The 27825-nt window shown below is 31.8% G+C and overlaps 1 protein-coding gene across 10 annotated transcripts in view; it reads right to left on the reverse strand.

Annotated features, from left to right (window-relative positions):
• LOC118183128 (uncharacterized) overlaps positions 1-27825 on the reverse strand; it is a 412812-nt gene that overhangs the window by 96132 nt on the left and 288855 nt on the right. For all 10 annotated transcript variants that reach the window (XM_085807732.1, XM_085807733.1, XM_085807731.1 and 7 more), the window contains 2 exons: positions 10361-10498; positions 3170-3672 (listed from right to left, as the gene is read on the reverse strand). In XM_085807732.1, coding sequence (XP_085663858.1) covers positions 3170-3672; positions 10361-10498 — 641 coding nt within the window. The remainder of the gene's footprint in view (positions 1-3169; positions 3673-10360; positions 10499-27825) is intronic.

Raw genomic sequence — 27825 nt, forward strand, 5'->3', positions numbered from 1 at the left:
GTTGCTTAAAACCTTTTTAAGACTCTCTCGTTAACTTCAGGCGCAGCGCTAATTCGCTTAACACGTTAGGGCAGGATACTAGTTTTTGCTACCAAAAGAGGTCAAACTCTATAAATTTATTTTTAATTTTACTACTCAAATTTATATTTGATCTTTTGCTCACATGCTGATACATCGCATAAAATCGTAAAGTTATCAAAATTCAAGTAAATTAACTAGAATGGAGGCAAATTCCTAACAAGAAATAAATTTGTCACTCATTAATAATCTTAATTAGTATCGCGATTCGAAATTTTACTCAAATAGAATGAAAGTACTGAATGAAAGTAATTTTCCTACTTAACTTAACCTGCACTTGACAGAAAGGTCAGTATTTAAAAACACATTTCTTTAAAGAAGAATTAACATTGCAGGAGATTATACTACATATTAAAAACTGAATATCACTCATCATATAATTTCAGCAGCTTACAAATGCATCATAAAATGTATAGTAAGAAATAACAATAAAAATAATGAACAGTAACAAGTAATAATAATAATACAATTTACTAAAAATTTTAAATCATAATCTGTTTTAAGATCATCTAATCGATTTTATAATGATATAAATATTCTGGTGTTTATTAAGGAATGGAAGTACTCTCAAATGACTCTATTCTGTTACGATTAATTAACAAAAATTTTATTCATGACATTCTTTGCATGTGTTGTTACTGAGATTATATATGTTACCGGCAAAGTATGAAATGCGGCATTCTATAGTATACCTAGGCATTTTATAGAATGCCGAAAACTGGCCGACTGTGCATGAAAGGATTAAATTTTGCATACATTGCGCCAAATGACAAACCGTCTTAGGGAAATTATAAAGTAATTCGTGTAAATATCGGCAGGTGTAATGAGTGTGATAGCGGATAGCTTTAACTGACTTCTAATGAACATCTAATGAAATTTTAAACTACTGTATACGAGACGATAGTTCATTTTATGTTCTAAGAATCTGCTTAGAATTGAAGGTATTTCTGATCACGAAATTCCTCTATCGTCAGTTGCAATTGTTTAGTCCAATGCAAGCGGCCAAGGGTTTGTCAAGTGTATCTGTGAAACAAAGTGCCGAATATGAAATGTCTTTGTGTGAAAAAAGTAATGAAGTGACTTCAAAATATCATACAAGCCTACCACGTTGCAATAAATAGGTTAATTTTAACTTCTTATTTTTTTGCATGATAATTTTGTTTTCATTAATAAGAAGAGCATCAGTTTTGTTTCGTACAAGTTTCGTTTTCGTTTTCTTTTTTTTTTTTTTTTTTTTTTTAAATTTTATTTTATTTTATGTACTTTCAATAAAATTTTTTAACGGCATTCTTCCATTATTTTTTCAAAATAACATTTGTATTTTTGAGGAATGAAAAACTTTGAAATAATAGCCTTATCATGATCTTTTCTTCATACTTTGCCTAAAGAAGCATTTGTCATTCTACAGAATGCGTACATAAAGTATATAAAAATTCTCATGTTTCATACTTTGCCTAAAGAGCATTTGTCATTCTACAGAATATATAGGTAAAGTATATAATAATTCTCATGTTTCATACTTTGCCTAAAAATGACAGGCATTATATTAACTACTAGATATTCTATAGAATGCTAGAGTTTCATACTTTGCCGTAGCATACACACAAATTATGTGTATTATAATTCTTCTTCAATTTACTTCAAGCATCGAGAATACAGATGAGGTTTCGAAATTCCTACTGCAAACTTCAATTCTAATATTAACTCGTGTAGACTAGAATATTTAATGCTAAATAATCTCCAGAATCGACTAAAATTATTAGTGTCAATTAAAATTATTTTAATTGTCGTCTAAAGCTGTTTTAATCAAATTCGTATATTTCAGCAACTATTTTCAGGACTCATGGAGCTTTATTTTTCATAGACTGTTACTCTACCAAAAGTATTAATGTATGAATTTTTCTGACCATGTGTACTGAAAATAAGTTATTTATCGATGCGCAAATCTGAGCAGAAGTTAAGGGGCGGATGGGGTTGGTCTAATCAACGCGGGTAACTTGGAAAAGTGCCGGCATCTTTTCCAGTTGCTCATATTTCGCCAAGGACGCAAGGATGCCATTGCATACAAGCACAGGATGCCGACAGTTGTAATGAGAGTGACAGCAATACGCAGCTCAATATCATGAGGAACGCATCCCTAGTCAAGCTGCCGGTACGCCCGTATGAAGGTATTAATCTTGGTAAATATCCGAGGACTTGCACAGACCTATTCGGAAGGGGGCAATCGCTGGAAAAGATCCCGGCATAAAGGCACAAGTGTGCCGACACTCTTATGAAGTTCAGTATCATTGAAAAACGTAATCAAGGCTGCCTGAGCACTCACGTGAAGGCCTTAACCTTGGATAACTTCTGTCTAATTGCATAACGGTGCCGGCATCTTTATAATATTTTATGGAATCATCCGGGTGAAGGGATGTGAAAATTCCTAGTGTTTGCGCAATAGGGTAAAGAATTAGATCCAACAATTATCGATTTGCAACGAATTAATGATTAAAGGGTAAGACGCTGAGTTTAAAACGATTACTATTCGTTTATCTTTCGATTTTTTTTAGAGTATCATTAAATATTTTTTTCCTATGAGTTTATCGTTTTTTGCTTCATGAATTCTAGAGTTATGAATAATTTTCATCTGTTTTAAACCATCGATATCAGCACCGTCACGGGTTCCAGCGCCCCGGGAAATTTCCGTTCTCAAATTCTTGATAGCCCCCCCCCTCCCCTGATCGGCTATATCTGTTAACGTTCCTTCATATAGCGACTAAGAAAATTTCACTGCGAAAATTATATTAGGTATTCTTAGAAATTTTCCTGAAAAATCTTATTACGGTCAAGCAAAAAACATGTGGAATTGGCCGACTATTAAGAAAGATATCCGAGATTTATAATTAAAATTAGTGTGGATTAAAATTCGTAAGTGAAACGAAGACAGCTTTAATATCGCGTAACACGCATGCACTTTGATTTCAGATGAATTAAGTGTCTCGTTGCATTTCAGTCTGCTGTGTTTTAGAATAAGGAGGACAGAGATGGTATTTAAAGGAGACGTTATATTTTGGCCAATAAATAATAATAATAAAAATCATCTACTTACGGGTGGCAAGGACTGAGAATACATCTGTTGCAACTGACTATGGGTGGGCGGAGGTGGCTGCTGTTGTTGCTGTTGTTGCTGCTGCTGCTGCTGTTGCTGCTGCAGCTGCTGGGAGGACTGCTGCGAAGACTGTGGTGGAGCATGGGACTGATGATGTTGCTGCTGCTGATGTTGTTGATGAAGATGCTGCTGGTGTTGTTGATGCTGTTGGTGCTGCTGCTGTTGTTGCTGCTGATGATGAAGATGCTGCATCTGCGACGGAGAAGTCACATCTTTGCCGCCTCCGCTGGCGCTCTGGGCCCCATGCCCAGGGGAAGGGGACGAGTGAGCATTGTTGGTGAGCATCGGCGGAATAGGAGGGCTCGGCCTCATGGGCATAGGAGGCTGAGCTTGGCTCATGTTGCCTTGGAGGCCGCTCCGAGATACCCCACCCCCCATGCTACCCATATGATGGTTTGGGTGACTGGGAGGCAGAGCTGGAACAAGTGGGGTTTGAAACATTGCTGCAAAAAAAAGGAGAAACTGCATTTGAATACTATACAAAAAAGAAAGAAAAAAAAAAACTTTTTCTTGAAATTTAATTTAAAAAAAACGAAAAGTATACACTAGTTCAAAGGGGGGGATAGAAGTACTCCATCAAGAAAAACAAGACTATCTCATTTCAAAGTATACTGGCTAGTCGTAAAAGCCACAAATTTTGCGCAAAATAAAATTAAAATATGGTGCTTTTTTATACAGCGACCAAAAGCAACACAAGGCAAGTTTTATAACGGACAGGAAGCGGACACGTTTTAATCATTATTCCTCTTATTAAGAAGCACCACTGAAACAATAGAAACAAAGCACATCAGCTTTCAATCAAAGAATAAACAACATTATATTCAAATAAAATAATAATAAACTGCTACTAAATAATAATAATACAGTTTCCGCTACAGGTACAAAATCAATACTTGGCGCTTCAGAGGAAATATACTTTACATATTTAATAGATGCATAACAAATCACGAAAAATTTTAAAAAACTGAGTTTATATAAATACATAAATGTATTTTCTTACCACTCAACTCACTCAGATATCTATTTTATCATTACGAAAATTTTACTCAGAAAAGTCTTCCGTATATTCGTTATTATAAATAAAAAATTAAGAGTTGACAAAATCAGAACCTGAAATATTAATCTGGAACAAAGTACATATAATATACAACAACCTACAAAACATGCAAGATTAGAATGACAGCTACAATGTAAAATACATATACAGTAGTATATAAATATATTTAGAGAAAGAAACTAACCAACAGAAATAAGAAAGCAAATAAATAATATAATGAGCTATTAAAATAAAATAATTTTAGCCCAGAGCAATTACTATTTTCCCTGACACTTCTGAAATAGCACTAAAGAAGATGTTTCTAAATTTTACTTAGTCAGGGCTTTACAACAAGCAATAACTTATGCACGGAAAATATTTTCTTACTTACAGCATAGCCTATTTCTCTCTTTTCTTTTGTGTATGTATATATATGCGTGCATACATACACATAATTTTAAAATATATACCTAAGTATAACGTTTCTTAAATGCAATTACTGCTTAGCTTTTTCCTACCTCACATCGTTTTTTATTTTATAAAATAAACGTTAAGGTTATAACATTTTCGTGCGGATACTGCATGTATATACCTGTACACATATGTGTATACATAACTAACTTTTAGAGCATATGTATATATATGCTGCATGGATAAACAGACCTTACGAATTCATTAGAATTCCGAAAATACATTTTGTACAAAACTGAATGCACAGTTTGATTCCCAAGGAAAATATTGATGATTGCATTATGGATTTTGAAGCAGATGGTATGAAAGACATGAAAATAAAGCAAGTTTTAGAAGAAAAACGATGACTTTGTACTATAAGTTTTGGTGATCTGTGTCTGTGTTATACAAGATGCAGATAGTTGGAAGTGAAGAAAAATTACAGTTCGGCACACACGAATAACTTCGTATGAAGCCCAAATACGCAGAGCGAGGGGAAAATTAATTATGAACATAATTTTTGTAAGTTGTGATATGCAAGTGAAAGTAAAAATTCTCTCATTGCGTTCGCTACGGTTGATGTATATTTACAAAATTATTAACTCACAAAGATGAATCTTTTGAGCGCAAAGTTTGAAAGGAATTTTAATTAGTTTAAAATTATCAACTTCAGCAGCTGCATGAATTTCAAGCCTTAAAAGAAATACCCGGAAACCCATGTAGAGATTGTTGTAAATCTTTCAAACACAAGATAATTTTAAAATACTGGCTCTCTTTTACTGATAAAATACTGATTTCAAGCAAGTAACAAAAAATTTCAAATGGAAAGTATATCTCACTTACACGTGCTAAGGAATATTATACAAAAACAACTCTCTGCAAGCAGAAAAGTATTTATTCGGAATGCTTCGTTCAAAAAGCCTTTTTACTCTTTCTTTCTTTCTTTTTTTTTTTTTTTTTTTTTTTTTTGGTTTCATTATTTGCTTTTAAAAAGCTATTATTTCTTACACTTTCCCGTGCTAAAGATATATTATAAAAAATATAAAAATACAAAGATATAATAAAAAAGATGTATTACAAAAGAGCAAAACTGCGTCTTTCTCTCTTATTAATAGGAATAAGATTCCAAAATATGCCATTCAAAAGAAATAATCCAAAAAATGTTTAAAAACCACGCTCGAAAATCTCTCGCAAAAGCTTTGCGAAGGTATTGGCGTGTTTCGTGATAAAATTACGCAATATATTTGTTGACAAACATTTTCCCTAATACTCCATTTAAAGAGAACTTTGACAACTTTGGAATACAATCCCACACAAAGAGCACCTTCGATAGGGGGTTGATCTCCTACCCCTCCATTTGGCACCCAGTGAACAGTTGATTACAGAAGAGACCCACTATCATCTTCAGTACGTGAAGGCCACGATGCTCCTCCTACTCTCCAAGGCCCAATAGCATACGCCTACCACATGGATGGCAGCAAGAGTGACGGCTCGCAGCTCCTCCCTCATCGCCGCTATAGCGATGAGGGTTCTCTGCTTACAAACATTCGACACGTGACATTTCTCACGTGTATGTTTGAACGCCCTCCTTGTTTTGGAAATCGACTTTCGGTTTCGTTTTCTGCTTCAGAAAACTTCAACACTTCTTACCTCGTTTCAAACATGCAACATTTTATGATAAACTTTAGTAAATGCATTCTAATATAAAGAGCATGCTATGGTTGACATTCCTCAGATGCTTATTAATCTAACAAAAATTACTTTGGATAATTTTCTGAACAATAAATATAATTTAATTTCGCTAACTATTTTAGTAAAAAGATTTTGAAACAATTAAAATATTAGACTACGAAACTACATAAAAATTTAAATTACTAAACATATTTTTGTAGAATAAAGATAGTCGAGAAGAAATTGGGGAAGGGAGAACTGAAATTAGGTAAAGCGGAATGCCACAAAATTTACTATAGTTGTTTCATTTTAGTTGCCAGATTAGGTGAACACTCTGGTAAGTAGGTGTACATTTCAAAATGTTCCAACTTAAATACCTTGGAAATTTACAAGTATTTATTACCAAAAAACGACTAAAAAAAATGAAAAAAAAAATTTTTTTTTCTCCGTTAAATAAGGATTTTAACTCAGAATAAATAACAGTAAGAGTAAGAATTTTAACACCTCCAGAAGCGGCAGTAGTATTTGCATCTAACTGTAGCATGACTCACTCTACAAGCATTAAACAAAAAACAAAAATAATAATACATAGATAAAAAATAAAATATATAAAAAAATAACCTAAAAAACCAATTTTCATTGCAAAAATACGTTAAAAAAAGTTTAGCCCCCTTTTCTCTTCCACATATGCTTCTAAAGTTCTCTCTTCCCTTTTTAATCTAATAACATTTTCAAGTTTCAGTCTGATCAAGCTCAATTGAAAGAATAGGGAAAGGGTAGTCCCTAACTTTCAACAATTAAAAAAATATTTATATTAAAGTTTAAAAAAATATAAAAATAAATTAAATTAGAATGCAATTTTTGTGCATCTGAGAAATGACCTTTATAGAACTCTAATCATCTAAAAAGTGTTTTTGATCATTAGAATTCTGTACAGGTAAGAATAATTTGAAAACAAATTTTAACATATACTGCGAAGGTCTTTTTAAAAATACTCTCAGATTTTTCTCCTATAATTCTTTTCGGGTTGAATTTTACTATATCATATATTTATTTTACTTCATCACATTTCGGACCAAGTATTTTCAGTACCAATTTTTAACCCCTTGAGTGGCATGATCAGCTTTATCCCGTCGTGAGATTCTTTGTCACTTAATCCATATTAGTTTATAATTTAAGAAATTTTCTTTTTTACTTTCTTTAATAATGTAAATATCATCTTAATGAATGTAAATTTATGAAGATAGAGACTAAAATTATACAAATTTAGCTAAAACTTCTGTTAAAACACATGACAGATCCAAAAACCTAAATATTCCATAAACAAAACAAAACAAAGATAGCCATTTCTTTCACCCCAAAATAAAAAACTTAACGATATGATATTGGTTTCTTCACACTTAGAATGGGAACATTTGATTCAATTTGGGGAGGAGGAGACAAATTGGAAATGATCGTAGCGACTGTTTATTTTGAAGCGGGATTTTTCAAACAAATAAAGAATGCCAAAAAAGGGGAAGAGAAAAAAGTAAAAAGAAGAAAAATTTAGTTTAAGCGGAACAAACAGCATTACAGCCATTGGATATCAATAAGAGAAATACACATTTTTAAAAAATTTGTTTGCAGAACGTGATAATAATTTGATATTAAAAAAACGCACGATTATTAGTATTTACAGTGACAAATAATAGTTGGTCGACTATTAAATTCCTATCTATTTTAGGATGATGGAAAAAGTTTAGCCCCCCTTTTCTCTTCCATATATACTTCTAAAGTTCTCTCCTCTCTTAAAAAAAAAAAAAAAAAAAAAAAAAAAAAAAAGACGCACACACACAAAAGCAGGGAAATTAGAAGAACAAGCAACAATACAGCAGTTTACATTTCCTTTGTTTATTTTCAGCTGGCTTCATAATAGAAAATTTATTTGCATAAGATTATAAAGTATGGAAAACATGTCGATATTTTCTTTCTTTTTCACTTAATTTCTAAAATCAACTTTAATGTTCTTTATCACAGATAAACGTTCTGCATATGCTATTTTGTAAAATTTGTGTTTACGGTGACGAAGCAACGTAATTATCATTACTTGAAAACGTTTACATGAAGAATTTCTGATAAATTATTTTTTGAGCCAAGGCGAAGAAAACCTCAGAAAAACAAAATAAAACTAAACACCCGAAGGTGGGATTGCGTTATTTAAATTTTGGCAAAGTATACGAAGGTTATTTGCCTAAGCTCCGTCTCACTTTTGACCGCAGGACTACAGTTTGGTAGTTTCCGAAGAGAAAAAATAAAGTCTTTCCCCTCAGCTAATAAAAGTAAGTGAGAACTTTTGCAGTTCCATAATTAAATTTCTTTAAAAATATCATTTAGACCGGTACGCGGAGATAGTTTGCTCTTTCCAATAAAAAGAAAAACATAGCTTCAGATATGTTTCTTCATCATTATCCGAGGATAAACTAATTTAGATGCCGAGTAAAGTTGTAGACGATCGCCTGGACTTATGACCCTGTTTCCACGATTAAATGAAATTAAAGAATCTTTTCAGAGCAACTTGAGAAAATTTGGTATTTTTTAGTATTAGTAAAAGGTATTTAAATAGAATGAGAATATATTTTGTGATAGATACTATCAATAAACAGCGAGTGAAGAGTGATTTTTCATACTAAACGGAGAAGGCTTAACAGATGACTTTTCAAGATAAACACGGTTTTTTACTCATAAGGGGGATCTCATCTTGCAGAACGCAAAATAATTTTTTTCACAGTGTCAGTAACATCCTCGAGATTATGATGTTTTCGTTAATATTTTTGATGAATTATTTGACAGCGATATCATGAAATGTAATTGAAATCGACAGTATTACACACCTCAGTTTTGTAAATGGTTTTGACTATTAGTGCTGAATTTCATGAAACGATTCATGAGATGCAACTGAAATTGATAGCATTACAAATCGCAATTTTCTAAATAGTTTTGATCAGTAGTGTCGAATTTCAATCTTCCACGATGAAATGAAATTCAGTACAGTGTACAAACGTCCTCGAAACCAAAATAAAAATGATGAAGTATGGCGTAAGGTATTAAATGACGACCAAACAAAAGATAACGAATACTTGACGATGATCTCTTTCAGGAAATGAAGCAAACAGCCGGGAGTCTTATTCTTATTAAAAAATTACATAAAGTATGCTAAATAAATTGCAGAAAATCAACAAGCGAAACAGAATATACTTGCATGCCAATTAGGCCTTTACAATAAGGCAAGGAGAAAAATATATCGTACATAGACACTCAAGAGCTTAAAGGTTTACATATTAAAAACAAGAAAGCCCTGAGAAATGCGAGCTCTTTTTAGGGTTTTTTAGTTTTTAAATAATTCATGTCAGATTAAGATGAGATCATTTTAAGAGACTTAGCTACTTCCTTCAGCTGGTGTCACATCTTAGCAGTTTAATGATCTTGTCTAATGTGTTAAAACTTAGCTGTTCTACTATAACGTCAAATGTGTTTAAAACTGTATACGCTAATAGATAAGAATTTTAAGAAATCTTGCTTTATAACGAACTGCATTTCCAAATCCGGATTTTTGAATTTAAACTAATGGATTATTTCATGCGTATGTATTATTTTCATGCGAACAATATAAAATTCGCTTATGAACAAAAGACAGAAAGAGAGAGTGCGCCACTATGAACCAAGTGAGAAAGTGCGTTAAATAAAATTAGACTGCAAAAATACAACAAACAGATTAAAAGGAGAAGGCAATACAATACGAAAAGCATTGTATTACTACCTCCCTTCATATTATTGCAGAATAACTAGACACCTAAGGCAAGCTATAGGTAAATAGAGATAATTCATAGAAAGAAGTATCTGTGCTGTTCAGGGAGAAGAATTAAAAGCAGAAGGATTAATATAGGCAACTGATATATTTCAAGAACATGCCAATGAAAGACTTTGAAAGTACTTACTTGGGTTGCTAACCCACTCTTGGAGGGCTTTCTGAAGCCTTCGGACGTGCAGTGGCTTACTAGCCATTCCTACTAAAGCCATTATTTCCAGGAATTCTTCTTCACCGGCTTCACAAAGTTGTTGAACATCGTCTCCTCCTGAAAAAAAATTGAAGAGTCATTTATGAGAAAAATATCGGCGCATGTAATTTTCGTATTTTACTTGGTATAACTTCACACAAACCAAACGGAAAATGATTTCGCAACACTTTTGGGCGACATTAGGGGGTTAAAATTCATCCTGAATATAGATTTAATCAGTACGCTAATAAACTTTCACGCTAATGCTAACTTCTGTACAGTTAAACGTTGCCCATATTATGAGTCTGTGTACGATATGATTGCAGAGTCAAATGTTTCCAAATGTCTTTCTCCCGAGTCAATTAATTTTATTTTACATCTTCCATCTGTAATTTCTGGAATCAATTTTTCTTAACAGCAGTTTTACATATATATATATATATATAAAGGACAAGATAGTACTAGTATAATTACTTCAGAAAACAGCAGTTTTACATATATAATAAAAAAAGGACAAGATAGTACTAGTATAATTCCTTCAGAAAACTACTTTAGTGGAGAATTTGAAATCGTATTTCCCATTAATACACAGTTAAAAAATAATCAAATAATTTGGCAAGAGGTAAATTGCAGCATTCTTTTCTCGAATAGAGGTTTTTCTTAAACATGCAACTCTTCCCATGATAAAACGATAAACATACTAATAGAAGAATTATTATTACATCGTGGAATCATGCGTTATTTCAGTATGCAAGAACATATTTCTGAAAAGGATTTGCTTTTCCTAGCACAGCAAAATGCTTTTCCGAAATAAACAAGTCATATTCTTCAAACTGCACTGAATGTAACTTAACTATCTTTTGCTGCTCTTTCTCATTTTTAGAAAGATCACACTCACGGCCAAGTTTTCATCCCCTTCAACTGAAGGAGTATTGGCATTAATAGATGCCCAAGAAATCAAATCATTCAATGGACAACATTTCACATTGAAAGGATGGATATTTAACAATGTATTGCTTATTAATTGTATAATTCAACTGAGATGTGGTCAATAAAGTTACTGTAACATATCTAAGCAATATTTACAGTCCGTTTCTCCTCATTCTCAACATTCAGTTACATACATATGCAATGTAGAATGTGCACAGAGGCACAAATACGATAAATGTGAAACTGAGAAAGGGAATTACTTAATTAAATAGCTCCCTTTTTCAGTTATGCCTTTTACACATTAATAGCTGAAACTTTTCTTTCGATCGTAATAAAAGAAGTGGGCTTTTCTTTGAGAACGTAAATTTAAATTAATATAAACTTAACAGTTTGTTGTTTCCACACAGAATTTTCAAATTAACCACTCTAAGACCAAATGATTAAATGATTAAATACTTTTTGAGGAAAAAAGAAGAAAAAACTTTGTTAGTTTAATTCAAAATTTAAAAAGCTTCCCTCTCCCCAGTTCACCAGCCTTGGTATTCATTGCAACACATTTATACAGAAATTAATCATGAAATTGAAGACTTTTATTACGTATGTTTTACGTCTGTCAAGTTTTATAAATTACCACAATTTCACGTTTACTGATAAATAATTATGACTTTAAATTAACAAAGCACGACTAATTTGCTAATAATAAATACATTATGTCTCTAAAAAATACTGCTTTCTTTGAGTAAATATGTAAAATAAGATACAAGCATGTGCTGCATGCATGTTTTACATAAATGCATAAATTTACCAGATGTTCACTAACGCACAACCAGATCTGGATGCAAATAACTCAAGAACGGCTTATGGCATTAAATTTTGCTCCAATTTTCCAATGAGTGAAAGGTAACAAGGCAGCAAGAGCTTGTCTGATTTTTCTCTCAATTGAAAAAAAAAAAAAAAAAAAGAGTTATACTGAAGTTGAGAGAGCATTTTTAATTGAAATATATTATTCACACATCGAATCTCAAGCAGAAAAATTGTACACGTTATCAACAAAACAAAAGAACAAGTTGTGATCATCTTGTTTCACATTAAATAGCTTAATTCAAAATTCGAAACACAAGTCTCGGCTTTGGATCGACTGAAAGAGCATATGGATCCATCAATAACAACCCTGAAGAACAAGTGATGTCTGATATAAAGTCCACGTTTATCTGATCTGAATCCTTGCGATTCAGATCAGATAAACATAACATAAGATCTTGGGTGGATTTCGTACAAATAAGGTCTACTGAAGAGCCCTCCAAACCCTTCCAAATTTTGAAAGTGTAATCGAAAATGCACTTCAAGCAGCTCTAAATGAAATGTTGACCAATGTTAAAACTTTTCAGGTCACATGTCACAATGTAAAATGTGTACAAAGACCAAATATTTACAGAATTTTATTATTTAGTTTTCTCACTGAGGATGTTTCCAATAAAGATAACCATAATTCGATTAAAGTTATCCTTGTGTTATAGATGAGTTTTTCACATCAAAAGTTAGGTACGCATTAACGAAAACCCGATGCTATGCGGTCGTTAAGTGCTCCATACACATAAATTAAATTAAAAATCTGTTTGATTCTGGAAGCACTACTCGAACAGAATCATCTTACACTTGATTTAGGATAGCGATCTCTTGCAATAAGATATCAAATGTCTCAGTTTTAAAATTAAGATTTCATTTTATAATGCAGTTCATGCATGTGAACGTAAGACTTTTCTTTTTCGACATACTTACCCAATAAACAAATTTAAGAAAGCTACTTTAAATAAATTTAAAGTATCTTTCTTAAAAAAAAGTTTCTACAAATGCTAACAGAATTAAAGTGCTACACTTAGACTAGAAAGATATTAGAATAGTGTACGATGGATATTGGAAGACGTAGTCATTCAGAAGAAATTTCAGTTTTTGTTGTAACCATTGAAAGTAATATTATTTGAGGTGTTCGCTGATGAAAAGAAATTTATACGGACGCCGAGTACTGGAAATATAAAATCTTTCAATGCCGTATCTTGAATGTCTTATCTTTTAACCCCGTATCTTGAATGTCTTATCTTTTAACCCCTGAAAGAGGTCGAGTGGTTTTCAATTTACTCAGAAAATCCTGCTCATGTAAACAGTAAGCAGTTGTTGATTTACAAAGCATAATAGCTTTCAGTTAATTTCCAAATTGTTGACAAACAAACTGCTGCTTTTTAATGCAACAAAGTTGAGCCATTTAATGCTACAAAGTTAAGCCATTTAAAAATTATATGTACTTCTTGATACTAGTTTGATATGTTTAGGTGACAGTAAATTTATTCACATTTGTATTATTAGAATAATTAATAAAGGACTTTTCAGTTGCCATATCTTGTGTGCTTTGGTTACAAAATTTCTCTCTTATTTCCGTACCTCTACATACCCAATAATAATAATAAATCTCGATAGCAACTTTACTAGATTTCAGATGTTTCTTTTTTAATTTTATTACTAGTGCCATCGAAAGCAAAGAATCGTGGTTTTATATAACGACGATAGTTGGTATTATCTTTATTTAAAGTTTTAACTGGCATACCACTCGAATTCGAACCAAAAGAAAAGTTTTGAATAGACCATGCCACTCCTACAAGGACGACGATAGCTGTTGAGACATTATCAAGTATTTGGAAGGATATTCAGCAAAATGCATAATAAGGTTATTAAAAGTTATATAGCTTGAGTCTCATTACCATATTTCTTCGATTCTAAAGCGTACCAGCTTCATATAAGCTACGCTAAAAATAAAGTGCGTGTTAATTTCTTACTACTAACAAAAACTGATTTCACTTTCTTCATGGACTTGCATTTTTGCATGCAGGTATATTTCTTTATGACACCTTTAAGTATTCCGCTCGTTGGCACTGCAAATATACTCGTTTATAGCACCTTTCAGAATGCATATCGCATGTGCCTGATGCAAATTTACTAGTATACTATCAAAGCTTAATCTGAATGAACAGACTGAAAGTTCGATCAGATTGAATGATCAGACTGCAAGTATTATCAAACATATTAAAAATATGTGAAAATAATTTTTTTTGAAAATTTTAATCAAATTTTGCTAATATTTACGATTAAGATTGTCATTATTCATGAAACGTACATCGGCTATTAGTTAGTGCTACTTTGAAATGGTTATTAGTAAAAGTAGGTTAATTTCAGACTTGCACAAAGTGTTATCAAACACAATAGCTCATTATTTTATAGCCAAGAGGCTCCAGACGCTGAGAAGTATCATTTTCAGATAATATAATTAATTCAGGAACTAAAATCCAGAGAAGTTTAAAAGAGAAAATTTGGTTATTAGGCCCAAAGGACTAAAAAATACGCCATTTTTTTTAAACAAGATATGAGAAACACTTCGAGTACTTCCTTGGATTAAACTTTAAAAAATGGAAGAAGTTTTTGAAGTTTATACTCACGAAATTTACTGCTAAAACATTTTAGAATAAAGCGCTACGTAATAATTTATAAGCATTTGATCTACAAACGCATGAGCACTAATCAGCTTGTATTTACTCTCTTAACTTTACTACTGCAAAATAATAAATGAAAGACATAGATAGCTTCATAAAGAAATCCGAATTTAGAATAAGTAAATTTCATGCGAAAGGAACAGAAACAAACGTAGCAAACATTAACAGAAACAATACCCAATTTTTTTTAATGGTAGGCTTTGGCTATTTTAGGCTTACTAAGTCACTACTAAGTTCAGAAGCGGTGGTCGCATGTTACTATGGAGGCACCTAATAGGCGGCCACTGTTACCTACTATGATAGGACAAACAATTTACATCCATGCCTTCTCCGGAATTCGAACCCGGACCCTTTGGTACGGCAGTCAGAGTCACTAACCACTTTCCCGTCTGGCGGCACAGAAACAAAGGTACACAAAAAAGAATCTGTTGCACCATTTAAAAAAATAACCAGCTGTCGGTTACAGGTAGGGTCACCAACCGTCTTTCTCTGGAAAGACTGTCTTCTAACCAGCTTTTCTACCCTTGTTCTTTTTGGAGTTAAGGAAAAATGCCAAATGTCCTTTATTTTGAAATTAAAATATCACTAAAGTTCTCATTTCTTAAGCCGACCAGCTGATTCTTCTAAACAGTTATTCAAACAGCTTCTAATTGCTGACAATTCTATAGAAATCATACCGATTATTGAAATATATTTATTATTCACGTGACATTTAATTTCGATATTCAGCTTAGCCGTTGAAGAACTAAATTTAGAACTGCAAATTTTTGGTGCAGTTATTTTCAATGTTTTGACCAACTTAAAAAATAAGCTTAAATCTAGATATAATGAGGCATTGTTTGGCTTTCAAGTTCATCAGCATTTGAAAAAAATTAGATAATGCAGAATCTCAAAGATACTGAAGACTAAATTATTTCTTTCTTCAGCAATTAGTTATTTAGAACATTTTGATGAAAATTCTACATTTGGCAGATTGTCAGTTTTAAGACTGTTAGATAATTCCTTCCCGGCACACCACAAATTCGGCGTGAAGTTATTATATATTCGAAGCTGAAAGAAAAAAAAAAAAAAAAAAAACCAAAAAGGCTGGATTCGAATATGTTTGATTTCTGATAAAGTAACATTAATTCAAAATCTTACATTATCCAAAACATCCTGTAGCAAATGGTACATGATTTTAAAAAGTGCTGATTATATATACATAAATGTTATAAAAATAGTTTCGTGTGTGTTTTTAATTCTTACAACATCAACATACGGCGAAAGAATTTCTAGTGTCGTGTATGGATAAATGAACGAAATAGGTATTCAGTTGAGTTATAAAAAATGAATTATTTATACATTTTAATTTAAAAGAAAGTTTTACAGAATTTACCGAAAAATAAAAAGTGGTACACACGTTCTCAAATCGCCAAAAATCAGAACAAATATAATTTTAAAAATTAAAAAAGTTTACTTCAGTTTTAAAAGTTTCAAATTTTTTTTAAGTTTTTCTACATTTTTGAATTACCATTTTAAAATTAATTCTAATGAATATTCTAATAACGCATCTTTTGTGTTCAATGAGTCAATACATTATTACCTAAATTGCTGAAATAAAGCTTTTTTTCATTTGTTTTCGAAGCTTTAAAAAAATTGTTTGTTCACATAAATATTAATTCTAATATTGTAGTCCAAAAATTACGGTAATAATAAAAAGGGAATTTAACATAAACGTATTTTGTAGTATCCTTTATTACGACTCGACAGAGTTGGCAACCCTAATTATAGGTCAAATTCTTCACTCATAAACCAACAACGCCAACAAGAGTAAAGACTGCGTGCCTTGATGTTACTAACGAAAAAAAAAAATTGTTTTCTGTAAAGCAAAGTAACTATAGTTTGTGTGTAAACTATAGTTTAAAATTTAAGCTGTTTATTTCGCGACAGTAAAAGCAATCAGTACAGAAATTTATATTCATAGCCGAGATTCCACTTAGAGGTTATTAAGATGCAAATAGTTATTATCGTAACCAAAGGTCATACAATACATTTTTAACAAATCAAGCATACGCTATATTTTTAACAAAATCTCTCATTTAACAAGTGATTGTAAGAGATAAAACAAAGGTTTATAACACATAAAGGTGTAAAATCATACTCCAAAATTTCTTCTCTTCGTAATTCCATTAAAATATTAGTAAAATTGCTTGGTAGACGCAGATTTGTTTTCCAGGGGTCGGAATAAATTCCCCATGGTTATTTACGAGCAGGAAGCAAAGTACTAACCTTGAATAAAGGTGTTTAAAAAACGCTTTGTTCGGCCTCATTTCTTAAAAAAATTTTTTACTTTTCTCCTTTTCATTCGTGAATGTTTTTTAGGCCTCTGAGTAAACGAAGATTGAGGTTGATAAAAACTGGTTTTCTCGGAACGAGGTCACTTTTCTAGACGAAAAGAAAACCCAGTGGAAAGAGAAATAACAAAAGTGCCGACAATGCATGTGAATGAAGAAAATAAATTACATGCTTCAGCCTGATGTAGTGTGAATAACTGAATCTTTATCCAACCGCAAATTTTCAATTCACACCCATTTTTCAGTTATTTTGTAGTCCAAAATTCATCGCAAAATGTAGAAAATCGCGAAATTGGGGGGGGGGATGATAATAAATAGATCATGGACAATTATACAGATGGGGAAAAAAAACAACCTTACATCTTTCGTAAAATACAAAATTTTAAAATTCGATTTCAAGCAATTATTCTCTCTCTTCTTTATCCGAACAAAGAAATGTAATTTAGAAAAGTACAGAGTGAATGGTGATTGATCACAGACGAACTGCGTTTCATCGAATCAATGAGAAATGTTTTTTCTCCCCAGCCTCGAACATAATTAGGATTCATTCAAAAATGAAAATTATATCGATTATGAAGTAAACATCGCAAAGATATTTGTCGCCTGAAGAAAAACTTGCAAATAATTTGTTTCGCTATGATCGATAAGCAGTGCTGAAATATAACTAAACAAATCTTAGCAAGCTCGGAATTAAGCAATCGTCATGATATTTTATAAAACTTAGCACTCGCCCTTCGAACTTGCCACTCCCAATTCTCTTTTTATTTACTATGCAAATGGAAATTTAAAGTCTAAAAATTAAAACTAAAGCTACATACATACTCAAAACAGTAACTGTTAATTCGCATTTGTACAAAAAGCAGACAGGCTTCGTAATAAATCAAGTAGCAGGTTACCCAAAATAATTGTGGCTGAGATTAAGCATTTAACACAGCTTCAAAAGGCCATCTTAATAATAAATTTGAAAAAAAGAAATAGTTCATCAAAAAAATAAGCGCAAATATCTTTACATTTACGAAACATAATATCAACGAAATATGCTTGCAACAGAACCATCATTAAATTGCATGTTATCCATTCATCTTGTTCAAATATTTTCACAATACAAATAAATAATTGGGGAATGAAAATTTCATGTTTTTGACATAATCTGAACAAAAGCTGAAATAACTGCCCACTTGCGCAGAATAATTTTTTTATCCTAAAGTTAGGTAAGTTAGATTAATTAACTGTGGTAAAGCACAGCACTCTTCTTTGAGAAGTCTTCGTAGAGGTCTTTTTATAGGTTGTTAACGGTTAATTGATAATGACAAGGTATTTGAGGACTACCTGCCTAGGTGGATATCATCGTTGAGGACTGTCTAAAAAGAACCAGTTCGCATTTCCGTTACACATGAAGTAAACTACAAAAACGCCAAGCAGCTAGCCCGTACGACGACATAGGATCCCGGAATGAATTTCCGATGTTAGCTGTCTTATGATTCAGTCCGCTGGTGACTTCCTAAGGGAAATTAATTCATATTTAGTTGTGACACGGAGAAAATCACAACCCAATGGTGAAGCCAGACATTCGGACACATTTCAAGAACCCAGCAGAAACTACCAATTTGTCGCAGCTTTAGCCACAGATATAGTTAATGAGTCTGAAGCTACACTTCAAATGCACACAGATCGTGCTACACTTTAAAATGCTTGTTATCAGAGCAGGGACAAGGTTGAGCGATTTACTTCAGGTGAACAGCTAAGAGAGGCGCCAAGTTAACTATGAAAAATTAGAAATGTCTTTTTAAAAAAGAAATTATGATTGTTAACTTTCAACTATGAAATGAACTTAGAAGCATCCTTTTAAAATATATTACTTAAATCAATCAACTTTGCTACATCAATTGAACTTTCATTTCATTCTCTGCAGTATGTACTAGACTACCTAGTTTTCAGAAACCATCTTTCGAAGTCACGCTGTCGCATCACAGTTTGCTTTTAATTTAACGTAGGGTTAAAAAATAAGCAACAAAGCTATTAAGTATGATTTAATTTATGAACTAATTTAATATTACTATCTTTCTATCTTTTTTACAAATATGTGGCTTCAAACAGAGAAGCTCGAATGCGAAATGCATCGTATGTTTCTTGCTCCATTTTTCAAACAAATTTATTGCTAGACGAAAATCATGGTTCGAGTTTTGTTTTGTTGTATTCATATTTAATTTGCCTCCGAATATGTTGCCCATGTTGAATTTGCAGTTGGATACACTTACGAATAGTATTAAAGCATATGCCATTGTTGCATGTTAAGCAATTCGTAATGTTGGTTTCATTTCCAAAACTAAAATGCAAAGAGCCAAAGAATGACGCTGAACTATTATCGTGTTTATATGAAGCAATGAAATAAAATGTTTAATATCAAAGAAACAAAATAAATAAATAAATAAATAAAATTTGTCGCGGACGGACTAATATAAATGTTTCTACTTATTGGGGGGATTGATAAAAAATGTATCTATTTTAAAAGCTCACTTCATTTCTGCTAATATAAAATTTTGTTCGTTTATCTTAAAGTAACTAATATGACAGCTGCACTTCTTTTTTAATGCGAATTTTCTAAAGAAATTTTAACACAATTTCAGAAAGACAGCTACATAAAGAGAGCGAAACACCTGAATGTAGAAGTGTGTTGTTGTAACTGACTTTATGAATTACAAATTAGCCGCGAACTACGTGTCAAATTCCCAAAGTTTAATGCGTTTAAGCCACATTGGGCAAATTCATGACGTGTTATGAGACTGAATACTGTTTCATGTATGAAACAGCCTTCAACATATTCAATAACATTTTACATTAAATCCATCCGCAGTTGCGAGATTATACAATTCTTTCGTCGCAAATACGCGCGGTATCTGTTAGTCGTAAATTTGTACTGCGAGCGTGTTCGTTTGCGCCCACTGCTGCGCGTAACTGGAATGTGAGCTGAGCTTGGTAATGACCATCAGAAGGTTAATAAAAAGATTTTACTAACAAAAATATCTGGCATTCTCGATTGACCCAAATTTGCTTCGAAATAGACCACTTAGGAAGAAAGCTTCGTAAAGAACGTTGTAACCCAAGTCGAACTACCAGCAGTCCTCAACAGTCTTATCCACTCGGCAATAGCTGTACAGGACTCAAGGTAAATAAGAAGAAAAGCTAATTTTTTGACTCAAAGTGAAGACGAGGAAAATTATGAAGCTATGAATTTAATGTATTTAACGGATTTGAAATGACGATCGGCACAAACAATAAAAATAATTATTTAATTATCATTTTTTTATTCACTATAATTATATTCAAGGTTTTAAAAAAATTATACAACACCATAAAATTTTTCAAAACTATTGCTTCAAAAGCTATTGAAATCTTATCCAGTACAACACTAAATTTGTAAACTTATTTTTCAAAGCATCCGGAAAAAGCACAATAAAAATGCATTATAAAATAATAAATTTTTACCTTTCAGTATGAAAGCGCATTAAGGACAAAATTACAATCTTTGTATTAATAAATTATCTTCTTCACTATTACTCTTGGAATAGCTCTTAGTGACAGTTAAACTGATACTCACGCTTTGAAGTTATCTAAATAATTCATGTATTAGAAACACTAAATGTAATATTAAGAGATTTAATAGCTTTTCTAGTCATAACATCCGGTCAATAACATTTTGTCCGATCTTCCAAAGGACTGAAAATCCAGGATCACCTTTCATAAGCAATCATAGCTTTAATAATTATCGGTTCATTAAATCATAATCACCAAACCAAATTCATCTTCTCAATAGCTTGTAGAGACATAAGGTACTTTTTGGAAGTATGAAAGATGAAAAATGAGCAAACACCTTCGCCGGGAATCGAACCACGGACCTCTGGAATACCGGCCCAGCGTGCAGAACCATTACATCACGAAGGCCCGCTAGGAAAGCGGGAGAAATACATTATAAGCTTACTGTTATATCACCAGTTTAAGACAGCGATAAGTTAACTTCATAAAAGAGAACTACTTTTTTTAAAATTTATCTGTAACTAATAAATTAAATTTACATCTTCTTTCCTCTGCTTACTGTGTTGCGAAAAAATGTAAACTCAGGATTAAGAAATCAAACAAAATCCCTTTCAAAAATTATCAAATCTTAAAGTGTGCTTTCTTAAAGTAATATCTAATGGGTTAATGATAAAAAATGAAGCTGTACCGAGTTTATATATTACTCAGATCACACAGATCTACATCAAAGAAAGTTTCAAAAACTACTGAAAGAAAGATGAAAATCTATAATAAAAACAAAAAAAAAAAAAAAAAAATGTATATTTAGTAACCTTTTTCTTGTAATTTTTAAAGTTTTGCATTTTAAGTTTTGATGGCGATGTGTAAAATCTTTAGAAGTAGTTACAACTCTACATAAATGTCTTATTATTTACAGCTTTCGTCTTCAAACAATAGTACAATGAAAAAAGGAATTAACGAATGCTAACGATTTGCAGAGCACCTCTGAATTTTAATATCTAAATTGCGTATTAACAGCCGTATGGAACTAGAGAGGGAAATAACACCTGCAGGTGGTTCGCTGTAAGTCAACATCAACCCCAAAAACGCGCAGCAGGATTAAAGAAAGATTGGTTAACATATTAAACAAAAAGAAATCCAACATACTATGATCTTGAATTATTCAACATTCGAGCATTACAATGTTGCAACTTCATGTTTCATGATTTTTCCCCAAATACTATTAAATAGACCTCGCTCTAAAAAAAAATCGCCGGGAGGAAAAGACCATTTCCTAAGAAGCAAGAGGAAAGGAGCGAATCACACATACGCAGTAATTGGAACAGCATACAAATTATTTCAGACCAAGGCGAAGGAGGAGAATAAATTAAGTACAATAGCGGCATACGAATGACTTTGACCAGTTAAGATTCAGCGCAAAATGCTTAATTTATTGGTTTATCGTGAAATTAAATTTCCACTATTTAAGCTTTGGTTGAATTTAAATTAAAAAGCACTATATGTGAATAAACATCAAAAGGGGCATTTGTTTGAGGAAGTGAAATAATTTTCACAGCTGAATCGCTTTATTTGCGAATCCTCATAAGTGACTTGTTTTGCGAAAGCGAGATAATAGATAGCACAATTAGCTACTCCTTCATACACCTGTGAAACGGGTGAAACAATTAAGCCAGTTCTCTGTTTCGAGGAACTACATAAAACTAGACAGGAATCCGTGAGAAACAGAAAAGCCAGATTTTAATAGCTTTGAGTAAGTGATCCGTTGTTTTCCCTATAAATCCAACAAATTTTTAAAATTATTTTCTTTTTTATGCTTGTACTTTTATTTCTATATTAATCTTAATTATTTAAAATTTAATAATAAGGTTTCATTTCATTACATGTCAATAATACAAACAAAATATCAGCTCCATAAATTTATATACATTAATCAGTTCGTGTGCCACCCATCGGTATAATGATTAGCGATGCTGATCGCCGTAGCGTTGGACTTGGGTTCGAATCCTGGAGAAAGCTTAGATGTTTGCAAGTGTATAAAGTCTTTGCGTCGTGGGGAAGGGCCCTTAAAACGCACAGCGAGCCGAAGTTTCTCTCGAGTGACTTGAAACTAAAGATGACGGTTGAGACTTGGATCCGACCGCTCAGGAAATTCTCCTTCAAAATTAGAGCGGAAATGGACAAAGTAGTAAGCAATGACAGAGGCTATCCTGTATTCCTTACCACGATAAAATCTGAGGATTTGTTATGATGTTTCCAGTCAGAAAAATGATTCGAGTCACAACAACAGTCAGCTCTTGCGAAAGCCAAGATCGCCAGCAAGTTTTAAAATTAAATTGTATGCGAAGCTTAGAAATTTTATCTGGATTCATAATTTTTAGTTTCAGTTCACAAAAAATTAGAAACCATCTCATACTAGCATTTATAAACTTTATACTTAAACCTATATTAGAAAATCATTAGGTACTTTAGAGTGAGAATCCTCAGAAATCAATCGTTCCTTCACCAAGAATCGAAACTTAGACTTTCTCAGTTGATAAACGAATGTGCTCAAAATAACACATCGACGGGAATGCCTTTCACTCCTTAAACAGTATAACGTAGCGAAACGGATCAAAGATAACATTTCTTATTACACATTAAAAATCTGATATGGCCAGCACATGACCCCTGCCCCGTCAGTCGCATATTTGAAACAGCAAAGAGCTAAGTAAAGGATCACTTTCGGATGGTCGTTTCTAAAAAAATCAGATTTGTTGTTTCAATAAATAGAAAGGTCTGACATACGACATTTTGGATTATATTTTATTAAAGTTAAATCTCATTTGATTTCAGTAAACTTACAAAAACTGAGTTTAAAATATGATATTTGTTTGATTTTGACATGAATATTTTAAATATAAGGCTAAAAAGTGTAAATCATATCTTGAAATAAGAAAAATCTATTCGAATAGTTAATGAAAAATTGATTCAACTGCAGTTCAATTCACAAAAAGTCAACGCGTATTTCCAGAATAAAAAAATCTAAATTCACTTTGATCTGCGCGTATATTCCCATGAAATTTAGGCATCAGTAAACAATGCTCATTCACCTACAACAATATGCCATGGTTTATATTTGCAACACTATATTATATTAATGGCTGCAAAAGTGTTATGGGCTTCAAATACCACTTCTGTTTGTCCAATTTTTATCCAAAATCTAATCAACTTTTTATATGAACGCAGAAAGTTTAAAAACGGAAAACAGAAATTCTTGGAAGTTTTGCTATAAGAGTTAACACAAACGAAAAATCGTCACACACATACACACAGACAGACATGATTATAAAAATAGTATAAATGTGTTGCGGTGACCCTAATTCGTGCATAACAGTAACAGCATAACAAATGAAAAGTAGTCACAGATAAACTAAGCTATCATAATATTATTTCTTTAAAAGAAACCTACATTCCAATAAAATACACAGTAATAGTATTATCATTACAATATCTAATACGAATAACTTCATTTTTACTTCCCTGTAACTCGAATCTCGTTCGTTCTTATTGCTGTCTCTGCTAATCTTTAGGTATTAACCCATCCAAAAATAATTAGAAGATGAATGTGCAGCTAACTCAACGAAATCGTAGACTGAATGTCAGTTCATTTTTGCTTCGCTGTGATAGGTCGGTTCTTGTATTAAGCTGGCATAAAGTTCAACAGTTAGACGGGAAAGGTTCAGGCGTGATCTTCACAGGTAGTTTACGGTGAGTTGTCTATGTTGGTAAGACGAAAACAAACACTACGTGGATCAACCTTTTTTTTTTTTTTTAATTTAAAGGGAGCTCGTTCTCTGAACGTAATGAGAAAGGAGAAAATTCCGCGAATATTTTTAAAATTTCAGAACCTGGCGTAAAAAGCTTGGAGAGAAAATACGAAAGCGGGGGGAAGGGGGAATACGCGAGGAAATAGTGCTATTTTAGGCGTCTTAAAATTTTAGCTACAAGCAATTTACCCAAACTAATTGCTTCCACTTCATTACATTAGTATCATTCTTTGATTGAAAGAAAGTTATATTAAAAATATGATCTGAAGGAAATAATTAAATAAAAGGGCATTTTTTTACCGCTATAAAATAATTTAAGCAAATTTCAAGCTCTTTCAAAAAATTATGCTGAATTTTATAACCGTTTTAAACTCAATTATTGCAATGCTTACTAAAAAATTTTTTTAATCATTCAAAGCAAATAAATAATCTTCATTTACTAGCTTCCACTTCACAGAAAAAATAAACAGATAAATGTTTAAGGTAAGGTGCATAAATCAAGAATTCTCAATCAAGAGACAGCTTTCCTATTCCCGAAATAAATTTCAAACTGCAACCTTACCATTATAAGCGATCACATTTAGTTAAAGTTCAAACGAGTTCACGTTTACTCCAGAATGAAGTACGTGGTGGGGGGGGGGGAATGTTACGAAAGTTCCGATGCAGTTTAAATAAAGTTAGGGGAAAATCATAAAAAAATTAAGAAAATGAAAGTTCCCGAAGCCATTTTGGGTTCAAAGTTCGATTACTTTCCCTCGATCGGTTCAGAGACCCCCGTTCAACCCTTTTTTATGCAGTATTTTTTGTTTTTTTATTTTATTTTTCACCCTAACTTCCGAAGGCGCACCTTGGGAAAAACTAGCGAACAGGTCCACTCTTTCAAACTCTAACCCCTTGCATGGGAACGCCATTCTTCAACATAAAAGGCTCTAGTACCAGTGCAAGTCTTCAGCAAGGGGCGAAGATGGGTGCTTCGAAGTGGAGATATGTTGCGTAAATGTTCAATGAGCCACGAATTCTCACTGAAGAGTTTCACACAGCGAAAATATTTCAATTTAGTTGCCCAAAGCTAATGAATTTCTAAATAAATACTAAAATACTAAAATAAAATTTTAATTGTTCCTTCTCGTTTGATATGAAGGATAACTTACTACTCAGATTCTGAGTGTTATTGTTTAATAGAAATCGCACAGCCTCTTAATACCCATTTGAATAAAACTTCATGTACAGATCCAAAATACTTTTATAAGCCAATGAATAATTTTACAAAACGGTAGCAAATTAACTGCTATTTAGCATTATCCTACATAAAGTTACAGAAAATAAAATATTTAAATAATCTTACATTCAATAATTTTAGCAGTTATTACGAACATGAAATAATTTCTAAAACCATTTCGACAATTTCCAGGACAGGAACTAGAATGCTGAAAATACGAGGATACTGCTTACAAATAAAAATGCAACATTAACTATGCAACTAAATTTTACATTAATAAGAATCATTATTTGGATTACATTAAATTGTTTAATGAGACATCTTAAAAACATAAAATTAGCGCCTTTTCTTAGGAAACAGAACAGTCTTTAAATTATGCTAATTTCTTAATCCATAAAGAATGGTAATAAAACAACATAAAATGTTTCCAAATTGCATTGAAACAATATATATATATATTGCTTTAAAATCACTGATCTCTATAGATCAAGCTCAACTCTTATGAGGGCAAGCAATAAAAATAAGATGAAGTATAGTTTCGTATCCTGTTTCGATGCACCTGTAAAATATGGTTTTGGAAACGAAATAAATATCACATTGCCTCTGAGCATTATCTTTTGACAAAATAAAAAAAACTAGTATCAGTGCAAGTCTAAGCAGAAACTTTCTAAGCAGAAATAGTTCAAAAAAGTATGAAATATATAGTGAAACTTACACAAAAATATGTAATGAGGTCAAAGCATGTTATGTTAAATATCAAATCAAAGTTTGTATTTTTAAAGTCCGGAATGAATGAACAATGCAAAATGACAAAAAAGCAGTGGTCTTCAAACTGCGTTTCACAGAACACAAGTCAAAGTAAAATTTCGGAAGAATTTTATAATATTATGTGCACAGCAAAACCTAACATCTAAAATAATTAATTAAGTAACATTTTTATCTTAACTTGACAAATCTTAGCGTCAATGCAACTTGCCTGTTGTGTAAGTTTTTTTATATCAGAAAAAGATCATTTCATTTTGCTATTATTTTTAATTTTGCATTAGCAGGGGCAATAATTTGTCACGTATAAATATAACTTTCACGGATAGTCGTTAGGTGTTAGGGCAAGTTTTTAAGTCAATTTACATCATAGAAGCTCTAGAGGCCTGATCAGCCTAACCATTATTTTCAAAATGATGCCTATTTAACATTTATCTGAGTTAAAAATCCATAACTTTCTTCCAGAGAATACTTTTTTCTTTTTTAAAATTTAGAATATTTTTTTCAAAAACAAATCTTCTTTTATACAATGACAGAAAAAAAAAAAAAAAAAAAAAAAAAAAAACTGCGATAATTCAGAATTATAGAAATAAGAATAAAAATAAGAAGATATTGTTTACAAATAAAGATGTAAGACTATCACAAAAAATCTTATAAGATTATAAAGAAAATTTGTGAGAACTGGGATACCACGGGCTGTTTGAGTAACCACAACAGTTGCATTCTTAATAACTTTACAGGAATTACACCTCTAAAAGTTACAATTGGTTTGGCCCGTGATTTACCAAGAAATAATTATGTAAGAACCTATTTTTTGCATGTAAAATATCTAAGGTTAATATGGTAATTATGTGTAATGGTTGCAGAAATTTTATTCATAAGGTTACGGCAAATAACAATGCAAGTTATAACTTAATAGCAGATTATTTTCTTTTAATGAGAATCTTAAAAACATAAAAATTAGGCTCTTTTCTTGTGACACAGAGAGGTCTTAAATTATGCTAATTTCTTATTCCATAAAAAATGGCAATTAATTAATTTAAACTTTTTTTTTAACTGTACTTCGAAATAAAAATAGAGATTTTTGATAATTTAAAATAAAGTGCCAAGGTAAGATCAAGGTAAAACATTCAAACAAAATAAAGTACGGTAGAGAATTGCATTTTGATACATTTACAAAATTGCGTTTAGGAAATGAGATAAGTATTACCCTTACTGTTATAAAAGAACCTTTTTTTTTTTTTTTTTTTTTTTTTTTTTTTTTTTTTTTTTGTAAAAAATA

Source organism: Stegodyphus dumicola, chromosome X1 (assembly GCF_044657685.1).
Source record: "Stegodyphus dumicola isolate Sdum_Otavi_A_Nest chromosome X1, ASM4465768v1".
In the NCBI taxonomy this organism is placed as follows: domain Eukaryota; kingdom Metazoa; phylum Arthropoda; class Arachnida; order Araneae; family Eresidae; genus Stegodyphus; species Stegodyphus dumicola.